Source organism: Vidua chalybeata, chromosome 12 (assembly GCF_026979565.1).
Source record: "Vidua chalybeata isolate OUT-0048 chromosome 12, bVidCha1 merged haplotype, whole genome shotgun sequence".
Lineage (NCBI taxonomy): Eukaryota > Metazoa > Chordata > Aves > Passeriformes > Viduidae > Vidua > Vidua chalybeata.
In genome coordinates this window covers 21,079,033-21,090,728 of record NC_071541.1, presented here as the reverse complement: position 1 = coordinate 21,090,728, position 11,696 = coordinate 21,079,033, and the positions used below count along the sequence as shown (strand labels likewise).

The window sequence follows — 11,696 nt, the reverse complement described above, 5'->3', positions numbered from 1 at the left end:
AATCCTTTTCAGGCAGCACAGTACAGCTGCCCAAGTGTCACTGTCCCATGGCTGGTCACGGAACTGGCTCTTGATGCAACCTAGCCTTCCTTTCATCAGGTAGCTCAGCCATAGGGGAACACCTTGTCCCATGGCCTTGGTTATCCTCAGGACGACTCGGAGGACGTGGTTTGGTCCCTGTCGGTGAGCAGAGAACGCCTTGTAGCAGGTATTCCACCTCTAGATGCAGAAAACTGGGAACAGTGAGATGCTGGAAGCTCTCGGTATGGTGTGGGGCTGGTGCCAGCCTTCTCCTGTGACCTTCTGTCCTCTCCGTGCTGCTGTGGCACCGCCCGCCGCACCGGAACGTCTCCCCCCCATTCACACTCTGGTGCACGGGCCTCATCTTTCATACCCAGCCGACTCCGATGCTTTCTCAAACCCGCCTCAAAAGCCCTCCTGAGCGTGGTCCGGGCCGCCAGGGTGTGTACAAAGGCTGTGTGCATGGGGCCTGTGCCCGAATTTGTATCCGGGGTCACTTGGGGGCTCCTGGGGTGCGTTCGCTGTCGGGCCAGGCCGCCCCCGGGCACCGCCGGCCCTACGCTCTCGCCGTCGCGCTACCTCGCGTCGCCCGGCAGAGGTCGCGCTCCTCCACGTCCGCCACCACCCTCGCTTGTCGCGATGCTTGCCGGGAGCTGTAGTCCGGCGAGCCGCGCAGCGCGCGGCGCGCCGATCACCGAGGACTCCCGCTCCCAGCGTCCCGCGGGGCGCCGGCCCGGCCGTGCCTTTTGAATGATTTCACTGCGCTCGGCGTTTGCGGCGAGCGGGATCCAGGGAGGATCCGCGGCGGGAGCAGCGCGCTCCTGGCCTGTCGATGGCGGCCCGAGCGGGCCCTGCCGTGGCCGCCTGCGAGCCGTGCCGCTGCTAGGAGTGGTAAACTTAGGTTAGGAGGGCTGCGCGTTCACCCCTTCGCCCAACCGCCTCGGCGGCCGGCGGCCCCTCCGCCGACATGTCGCTGGCCATGGAAGAGGAGGAGTACGCCCGGCTGGTGATGGAGTCGGAGCCCGAGTGGCTGCGGAGCGAGATCAAGCGTCTCTTCCAGGAGCTGGGCGAGACCACCCGGGAGAAGATCCAGGCGGCGGAGTACGGGCTGGCAGTGCTGGAGGAGAAGCAGCAGTTGAAGCAGCAGTATGAGGAGCTGGAGTTGGAGTACGAGACCATCCGCACCGAGATGGAGCAGCTGAAGGAGGTGAGGCGGGGGCGGCGGCAGGTGGGCGGCCTGGATCCGAGCGCGGCCGTGGCGGGTGGAAGGGCGAAGGTAGCGCGAAGCAGTGGGAACGGGGCTTGTTTGGAGTCGGGGGGCGGCAGCTTGAGGGGCCCTGGGGCTGCTGTGGGGCGACCGGCGGGTTCCCAGGCTTCGGCCTGGCTCCGGCAGAGCGGTTGCCCGTTCCCCAAAATGACAGCTCCGAGGTGCCTGGCTGCAGGCCAGCCCAGAAGAGGGAAGGGATGGAAAAAAAAGGCCCTTCTGCTCCGAGCTTCGCTCCTGTGAAGAGGGATATGGGAAGCGGGTAGACCCTTTTCTTTCTCGTTCTGTCCCGTTCCGTTTCGCCTCGGGATCCGGTAGGTGGGCCGCCCCAGGACTGCTCTAGGGGCGAGAAGCCCGGTCGGGGTTGCCCCTCCCCGGGATTGGGGCTGCCGCCGCCGCGCCCCCGGGCGAAACACAAGCAGGCGGCGGGGGGCGAGGGCCGGGGCCAAGGTGCGGTGGCGATGCAGTAATATGCCTGCTTTTGTGTGGAAGGAGAAATCTTACGTTGGTGTTAATCACTTCCTCAGTGGGGACCACCACAAAAATAATACAGCAGACTTCAGATCATATGGCTTTGTTTTGGTGCAGGTCCTGCCGTTGGCATATTTTTTTATTACTTTCTATTTTAAGGGAAATTCCAGAACTAATCTGTAGAGGAGAGTAAACTTTGACAGTAGAAATGCTGTATTAGGCAATTTGCACGTTAAGTTTTTCTCGTGCAAGATCTCCTCTAGGTGTAGAATGCAGGAAAAGTGCTGTCCAGGGAATAGTCAGAGAATGCAGACTGGTGGTTTGCACTCCTTATGAGCTGATTCTGTCAGCCCACCGTAGAGCATGGCCCATGGGAACTTGTCTGCATATAGCTTTGTTTGGTTCAGTGATTTGGCATACTGGCAGACCTTGTGCTGCTTTTCAGCTGATTTAGGCCTTGCCTTGATTGTAAAACATCTGATACAGCCTAAAAGGTGAATATAGGTGGATTTGACCTCTACAAATTGTATCCAGTGGGACTTAGCTTTAGTTTATTCAGTTGGAGATGGATTTTAAGTAAAATCAGAATACAGTATTTCAAAGGAAAAGTAAATCCTTGTTACAGACTGGTACAAAATCAGCTGAATTGGTAAACCTCCCTTCCTGCTTACTATATATCTTTTGGCCTTGTAAATAAAGCTTTATTTTGCTTTTATTGCATTAAACAAGCATAAACAAAGAGGTTAATTACTTTGAATTACATGGCTATAAACTTTTTAACTAAATATGCAAGCTGAACGGATATGCTGCTGTTCCTAAAGCCACTTGAGACCAGCACAGTTACAGCAGCATACAGGAGCAGAAACTTGGAAGTCAAGGGCAGAGGCAGTTGTAGAGTTGAGCTCAAGGGAGAGAAAAGTCAGTAAACCCAGTTGGTAGGTGGAATGCAAGACAGTGTGGAGAGGTTACGGGACTAGCCCAACCTCATTCAGCAAGGCAGTGCCTGACACACCAGTGGGAGCCAGGATGCTTCCATCACAGGTAGTGGCTTTAGTCACTGGGCTGTGCTATGTGTGTTTGGGCATTACATGTTTTGACTTGCAGATGGAAAAAAGCTTCATGATACTGTCTTTTCATTCTTTTAGGGCTGTAACAATTGTGAAGCTTGTAAAAGAGATTAAAAAGAAAAGGCAGAATCAGCAATGATTCACTCTTTTTTTGCTTTTAACATTTTGAAGGATTTGCTTTGTGTGCTAATGTCCTGCTCTAATTAAGTCAAAACCTGGGAAGTAGACAATTCTGGGAACAACTGGAGGACTCTGGTAGCCTGCTCAGGGAAAGAGCATTGCTCCTCTAGCTTTCTTGTGATGCTGTGCAGGAATCTGGTTTGCTGTAGATCTTGTAAACCTTTAGCAGATGTATGAAGCATATGCTCGGAGAAGGAGTTTATCATCTTTGATGTTTTATGCAACTTCTTGTTTTTCCTCCACTCAGCTAGAGGAGTGCTGCATATACGACTTGTCATACATGTCACATTCCAACCTAAAGGGACTCCACCTTGGGTTACTTAAGTTGTTCTTGGGGAATGTGAGAGATTGATGTGAAACTAGAACAGTATTGCTTTCCATCTCTTGCTTCTGAACTGTAACTTCATGCAGGTTTTTAAGATATAGCCCTTTTAGTCTCTATAGAGCTTATTTTGTTCATCTATGTTGAGAGAGCTAAGTGGCACAAGGCCACGTTAGGCAGGGTGCGGGGCAAACAAGCAGTGGTTTTCTGTCCTGCTGGGTATTGTAGATTTGGATATGCTTTAATTAGTTTAATATTATGAATAACTCCTGTATCATGGCCCTATTCATACCGTAGGTAAATGTGTTCAGAGCGTGGGAACTTTGTAAGGCAGTTTGTTGAAAGTACAGGCTTTTCTGCTATAGTCATCAGATCTTTCTGGCGAGATTCTTCTCCCTGCCACCCAGTGAAATTCAGAAATTTCAGAGCCTTAATCTCCACTGTTGTATCCCTTTGGTGAGTGTGAATGGCATTGTCAGAGCCATTTGGCTCCCATTTGGTAAAGGTGCCAGTGTGCTCTCAGTATTTGCAATCCAAGTTGTTCTGGTGAAAATAGGGAGCTGCTCTGTCCTTGCGCTGCTGAGCCTTCTCACCAACCCCTTTTTAAGGGGTCAGGTTTTCTCTGAGTTTGTTCTTTCACTTGTATGTATACTGACTTGATCTGATATATTTTTTAAGGTACTTTCTGCTGCTGCCTTTCTTCTGTCATTTTATTTGACAGAACAAAACTGAAATACAAACTGTCTTCCCAGGTAGACTTACTGTTATTTGCAGTACCATCTTTGCTTTTGTAAAAGGGAATTAATTTCAAACTATAGTAAGGATTATGATAAATGTTTTCCCTCATTCAGAGAAATAAGATAATGTAGTATTTCACTACAAGAAAACCAGTATGTTGTGAACATATAACTTTATTCATTTTTTACTCCATCTAGGAGATGAAGTAACTAAGTTTTTTTCTGTAGGCTTTGTTTCAGCTGGTAAAGCCTTTGTGATATTGCTAATTGTATAAATGACGGGGCTGACTACATGCCTGAGCTGGGACATTTTTCTTACATACAATCGCACCTTTGTGCACTCCAGCTCACAAAAGTGATTGCCTGAGGATTCAGTTATTGCTTTCCTGATGATTTGTGGGGGAATGTGGCATGGAAGGTTTGTTTGAAAAAGAGGTTATCTGCTTTGCTCAGTACTTCAGGGTTGCTTCAAGATGTCAGATTTATAACCAACTACTAGCTCGGTTATGAAACTGGCTGCTGTCCAAAGCTTCTTTCTGATTAAGAGATTATGTTGTATTGGTGGTTGTAGAATTGTGTTTAAACCCTTGGAAAACATGGGTGCTATGATTAATTATTCCTGTAACATTGCAAAAATTCATAAGTGGACTATGTATATCCTTAAAGTCTAAAAGCACATGCCAGTATGTCACAGTTAGTGTAATGTAGATGGTTTTTAAGGGGGGAGCAAGCTTACAAGAGTACTGGCAGTGATTCCCACGGGGCTCTTAATTTCTTAGTATGGTAACAGTGGCCCTTGTTTCTGTTTTTTGCCTTTAAGAATCATGTATTGACTTAAATGTAATTTTATGACTTCTCTGTAGATGATTCCTGGGTAATCTTGCAAGCTGACTTTGAAAGAAACACTCAGGTAACACCTTGCTGCTTCATTTCCCATGAAGCCTAAGTGGGGCATATGATGCAGATGAGATTATGTGTCCCAGGCTGTAATATTTGTGCTGTTTGAGTTTATATTGAGGTGGGGTATAGAAGATCTGTGATCGCTGACAGAAGTTTTGCTTAATTGACTTACATATGTACTAGTTAATTGGGTACGTTATATTTCATCCAGGCTGGTTTAACATTTCATTATGTTACATTTTATTAATGCAGGGTTTAACTGTGGTTCTTCAGAAGTGAAGGAGAAATCATTGCCTTTCCTGTCTACCTCATGTAGTGCTGTGTACCTTGTAGACAGACACTGTAAACTGCTTGCTGAAGTAGCAGTGAGTTTCCCCACTGGATTTGTCAGAGCATTTTGGCAGTTTGTACTGCTGTGCTCATTTTGTGTGTAAGGACATAAAGGCAAAGAGGGAAGAAACAGCTAGGCTATAGGTACCTAACAAACCCATGACAGACTGGGATTAGACCCTCTGTGCACATGAATCAATGCTGGATTGACCAAGTCTTTGTATTTAATAATGGTAAATAATGATGTTCAGTTGCAGTACCTCTAAGGCCTCAGGTACACGTCTGCAGCCTCTTCCTAATAAATATTCAGGTGATGTATTGATTCCTGCTGAAAGGAAAGGACGTTAATGTTGTTTGAGATTGCCTCTAACTTTGCAGCACTGTTAAAATCAAAGGATTTAATGCATAAAATAAATGTTTATTTAAATAGAACAGCTTAGGTGAAATTTAATTCTGGTTATACAGAAGTAAATCTGGAGTAGGAAAAGTACAACTGCAAATTGAATTTAGGAAACTGATAGCAATTTTGCACATACTAATAGAAAATGGTTATGCTTTCCTGAATCTGTCTTGAGGACTTCATGGTGTTACTTGGACTTCAATACCTGCCACACTTGAAATGTTAGAACATAATTGCTGTCTCTACTGTCAAATCAGACTGAAGGCTGTGGGTGGGGTAAGCAAAATATTCCTGTGTGAATTAAACCTCTTATATTTTGATAAATCGTAATTGCTTTATATGAAGAATAGAGGCACCCCTGATATTAATCTGATATTTGCAGTGATATAGACACTTAGTACCATGTTTTGGAAAAGCTACTTTTCCCACATATCCTTATTTAGGAAAAAAACAAAATGCGAAAAATTAAACATTCCAGTTTTTCCTGGTGTACTGCAAATAGTAACCTGTAATGTTTCATGTTACTAAATTAACTTTCTTTGTCAGTGATCCTTTAATTGCCTTTCTTAAAAATAATAAATAATATTAATGAAGTGATGATTTCAGATTATTTTATGAAATTGCTGGATGTTCTTCTTGGTCTTTTTCTGATAAAATTAATTATATCTTATGTATTAGAACCATAAGTATTTGGATGAATAGTAAGGACCTTCAGGTGGAATTATTTTAAAACCCCCCATGTTTCTGCAGAAGTAGTTTTCCCTAAACTGCTGTATGTAGTCTCAGCTGAGAGCTGGGTCTTGGGGAAAAGTAATTTTTTACTTTTCGTTTGCAGTGTTTGTCTGTGCCTTGGCCCAAAATGAGGTGTGTCCCTGACCTCCAGCAAACATTAGATAATTTGTTTCTAAGTTTCTTCATTAAGTTTTACCCAAGGTTCCAATGTTTGGCAGCAGTAGTGCAACTTGCTACCTATTTTTTCCCTGGAAGTGTGGCAGCACTGAGTGTTTGCTGTCCAGTGGAGGGGATATAGTAAAACTATGCTGTAGAACTGAGCCAGATTTTCTTTGTTATTTTTCTTTCTTTTCGTTTTGTTCTTAAATTAGGTCAGAACCCCAGTTTGGGTCACAGGCATGTTGTACATGGCTGTGCAGGTACCGCCTCACCTAGAGTGTGTTAAAGAAGCAGCAAACAAGGAATGAGAAGAGCATCTTCAGCTAGTCTTTCTGCTGAGCTTGGCGGTGAAGCTGCTGCCTTAGCAGCACAGGCAGCAGCTGCACAGCAAGCAGGGTCTGTCTGGCCTGGCTGCTGGGAATTAGCAGTACTAGGGATGCTGCAGTAGCAACGTTGTTGTCAAGCTGGTGGCTTTGGTTGAGGTCTGTCCTGGGATGTAGTCTCTCTTGTAGCATTTCTTGTGTTTACTCAAATAAATTGTTCATTAGAGCCTTGCATCTGGCATCCTTCAATGTGCGGTCTCAGATGAGGGTACCTGGGAGCTGGGACTTGAAGGTGGGATGGGAGGTTGCCTGGGTGTTCAGAGAACGGAGGCAGACCATCTTTGCATAAGAAACACTAGACCAAATGCTGCATGCTTGTGGCTTCTCTGTACAGGAGCTGCAGGGGAAGATTCCTTCCAAGCAGTATTGCTGAGGACTGTAATGAACTCAGAGGGCTTCACAGTGGGGGATATCTGTGTGTTCCCACACCTCTGAAGCGGAAGTTTGTGCAGTCCCCTGATGTGGCAGACGTCCTGCCTGGAACCTGAAAGTCTTAAACCTAGAGTCACTGGTGTTTTGTCACATGGGCTGTTGTGGTTTCCTCATTTCAAATATTGATTCATCCTTTCAAAATCTATGGAGACATGCTGGCTAGTTTCAGGGGTATTAATACCCAAGATATCTCTTTGACTTAATATTCAAAATATCCCTTTGACCAGACTTTCTTCTAGTCTGCAAGAGAATTCTAATGATTTGGAAAATTGTCTGATTTTACTAGGAGGAGGCAGGAGGGTGGGAACAACAGTTCTCAAGTCTGTGCACTGCCCCCAGACTTAATAGGTTCACCATTTCCTCTTTCACTATGTGAGTGGATGTGAGCTTGTGACTAATCTGTAGCAGCTTCGGGCTGTAAGATGACTTCCAGAGGGTGATGCATACTCCAGGCATTCATTTACTTTCTTTCTCTGCTTTTGGCAGAGTGCAGAGAATTGTTTGTTCAGATTTGGTAACCCAGCAACAGAGGAATATAGTCTGGGTTTGAAATATGGTCTACAAAACCTCAGCAGAGGGAAATGACATAGATCAACTCTACCATCCAAATGAATGGAGGACCCTCCATTTCAGAGAAGAGCTGAAGTTTTAGGTGTAATAGCTGTAAACTGTGGCTTTTTTTCTTTCTTTCCCCATTCTCCAGCTCATCTTCCTTCTTTCTACCTCCAACTTTCCTCCTCCTCTCTTTTCAGCTGCTTTCTGGCTGACATATACACCAGGCAGCGGATGTCAGGCTCACCTCACTTTGGAGTGGGGACTTACCTGAGGGGTTTTCTAAAAGGTGTGGACTGTCTTGCCCACAAACAGACGGGTTTACCACTGGGGCTCTGAGCAAGCAGGCACATGGGGCTAATTTGGAATGTTTGCCCCCAGTGTAGTTGAAGCTCAGTGTGGGAATGGATGTGGATTCTCTTCAGTCCTGTGTCCATATTCGGAAAGCAGCTGTGCCATACGAGGACCTATACAGCTCTCGTTGAAACAAGTGGTTTGTCTGGTGGAGTGCTGAGTTGTGCTGGATGGCCCATGCATGCTGCAGTCCTTGGTCTCCTTAAATGATTTTTTTTCACTCCTCAGTTGTTGCCAATGTGCTTGGCAAGCTCCCAGCATGGTGCAGAGTGCTGTGCTGTAGGCAGTGAGACAGTATTTGGTAAGTTCATTAGGAAGTCCTTCTGCATGTTCAGTGTCAGTGGTGTACGGAACTGGGCCTGTAGTTCATCTCTGGCTCCAAGGCAGAGAAGTATACTGAGCTAATACCATAACTTGTGTCCAACCTGCTCAAACCAAACAAGATTTATTACTTCCTGTGCACAGAGAATTTGCTACATCTGATTTTCCAAGGTCAGAATCCACTATATTTTCTGATGATGAAGAATTATGTTTGTGTGGAGCTTGTTCTGTTGTATGCATGGATAATTCTAAACCAGAAGGGATTTTCTTGCATCTTGCTGCACAAGGCTATGTGTGTTTTGAGGGAGAAATTTGGTTGTGATGCCCAGAGTGGCTGAGTAGCATGACGTATCTGTAGTCCACTCAGCCCTCTAGCTCTTGGAAGCTGTGGGCAAAACTTCTCAACAATGTGATATTAGGAAGGAAATTATAAAATCCATTTTCAAGCAGTCAGTATATAATTATTTAGTGGTTTTCTACAATGTCATTTGGAGAGAGCATTTGGCCTCTGAAATAGGAATTGGCTATTGTTGGATGAGTGTGACTGTCCCCAACAAGTCACAAGCAGTAACAAGAGTGTCATATGGCATGTGCCCTCAGCTTTGGTGCATACTATCAAACAAAGAAAGGTCATCTTGCCAGAACATACTTCCCTAATAAATGTAGGCCTATGATTCAGCAGAAATCATGCAGCAGCAGTCCAGATTTGAATTTTTCTCTGGTTCAGTTTAATACAGTAGCTTTATGAGAATTGTATCCATGTGAATAAAAGCTTCTGTCTAACTTGTATCTTGGTTCACTGTGGTCAACAGCTGTGCAAAACAATTCCACTTGGCTCCCTTTTGGAGATGCTTTCAGAAAGTACATGGTTTTAACCAAGAAATGGCTAGCCAGCTTCACATGAAAGTTTGTCTTTGCAGACAGATAAGTCAAGTCTGTCAGTGGTGGGGAGCTGATTTTTGTCTTACACCAGATTTGCCTGTTAATAGCTTGGTATTCTCTTGCTCAAGGTGGTCTATTGGGGCAGGCATGCTAGGTGCTGTGACGGTGGGCAGCAGAGATGGGATGTTACCTGAGAAGGGTTACCTGCTGCCACACTGCAGCACATAGCTGACTTAGAAACTGATGAGAGATTGTATTTTTTGAGTGAGATTCACGTTGCAGTGGTTGGCATAGATGAAAAGGGTTCAGGACGTGCTGATGAGGACATCTGCAGGTAGGAAGGTTCATATGGATGCACTAGACACTTCTGGCTCTTGATGCAGTTTACAGGGTTGAGTATAACATCTGCTTCCACCTGAAGCTCTGTCAGGTTGCCTTTCACACATATTTGACTCAGGTGCAAAATGCAAAATATAAGGCATTTTTGCAAGTTTCTTCTTTAGGAGTTACTGATACCTCCTTTTTTTGCATGTATGTTCCATACTAATTGAGTCCAGTTCAGGAAGCTACTTAAAGGTGGGCTGAAGCCAAAATATCCAAACTATTGTCTGGGAAACAGGACCACTTGCACTTAATGGCTAAATTAGAGCAGTGTTTGAGAAGTAAGATTGTTTTAAAACGTTCCTCCTCCCCCCAGTGGATACAACAAAGTCTTGTTCTAAGATTGTTCAGTAATCATAGAAATATTTTAAGACCAGATTTGAATGACTTGGAACAAATCAAGCTGTGGAGTTGTTCAGCTCTAGCCTCCAGTATTATTTGAATTGCTACAGAGCAGTCCATAAAAACTAAAGACTGAGCCGTAGCACATACATAAGTAACCACAAACACAATGTGCCATATGTAACGTATTTTCTATTCTTTGCCCATAGGTTATGTGGCCTTCATCTTGGGAGTCACTGAAATCCCAACTGGACAATGTCCTGAGCATGTTTTTAGTGGTGACCCTGCTTTAAGCAGGAAGGTTGGAGTATATAACCTTCAAGATCTCCCTTCCAGTCTTCAGTATCTACAATTCTGTTACTTTGTTGCTTATATGTGTATGTTTTTTACATACTGTGCTTTAAAATATGCCCCATAGTTTAAATTCTGAAGTTTGAACTAATTTTTATGGTTCACCCCCTCCTGCTCTGTTTAGTCAGTGAATACACACTGAAGGATTGAGTAGCTGAATCTACATTTTACTGAGTAGAGCATGTGAGATATATTAGTTGTGTGTCTGGACTTCAGGAAGGCTGAAGGAATGCTGTCTACTGTGACACTTGCAGTATTACCCCTTATGAAAGGAACACAGAGAAGAGTTAATCATCTGTCATTGTCAGGCATTTATTTCATGGGTTTTATAGTTTTATTCATGCATGTAGGCTTTTGCAGTGATCCTACTAATCACTCTGATGTTTGGCGATTTTGAAGCCCTCCTCGCACCTCTGTGTGTATTCTGCATCATTCAATTCTCTATACTTCTAAACTGCTAATGTAATTCTGTAAACAATGTGAATGAATTGTGGTTACCTTTACCTTCTGTGGGGTTCTAGAGTAGGAAAAATCCTGTATTTCAAGATTAATTTTCACTCATGTGAGCCATAACACTTTTCTGTCCTTCAGGGTTCACAGTGGAGGTAAGCACAGTAATGAATTGGAGGGAAACTATAGCTAGGACTTTTCATGGCTTGACTGGCTTAAGTACATATCTTATGATCTCTTCTTTCTGAAATCTGGGAGGGTTTTAGGAAGTAGAGAGAGCCTCTGAAGGCTGGGTTGTAGAGTTTTTTTCAAGGCTGCTGGGATAGTGGACTTGACCATTATCTGTCCTGGAAGTTTGGAGGAAAACTTTCCCATTGAAATATTTTGATTTCCAGGCTCGCATGGAAAGGGAGAGTGCAGCTTTCCTAGCAGTGTTATGTTTCAGACAACTTTTCCACCTGGGCACTTAATAATACATCAATGTATTCTTATTTTCTCTCTGTAGAAGGAGACAAGGAGAAGTGCCTGCTCATTTCACTTGGGAAACAGGTAGAAGCCAAACTGTAAGAGTACAGTAAAGGAATTCTGTGGGACACAGTGGCTATTATATACAGACACACACACACACACACACACACACACACACACACATACACACACACATA

The 11,696-nt window shown here is 44.7% G+C and overlaps 1 protein-coding gene across 5 annotated transcripts in view; it reads left to right on the top strand.

Moving 5' to 3' along the window:
- The first annotated feature begins 262 nt into the window (after positions 1 to 262).
- The window catches only part of BICD2 (BICD cargo adaptor 2), a 65,305-nt gene continuing 53,871 nt past the window's right edge, over positions 263 to 11,696 (top strand). For all 5 annotated transcript variants that reach the window (XM_053953454.1, XM_053953455.1, XM_053953458.1 and 2 more), the window contains exon 1: positions 263 to 1,228. In XM_053953454.1, coding sequence (XP_053809429.1) covers positions 989 to 1,228 — 240 coding nt within the window. In that variant the 5' untranslated portion in view covers positions 263 to 988. The remainder of the gene's footprint in view (positions 1,229 to 11,696) is intronic.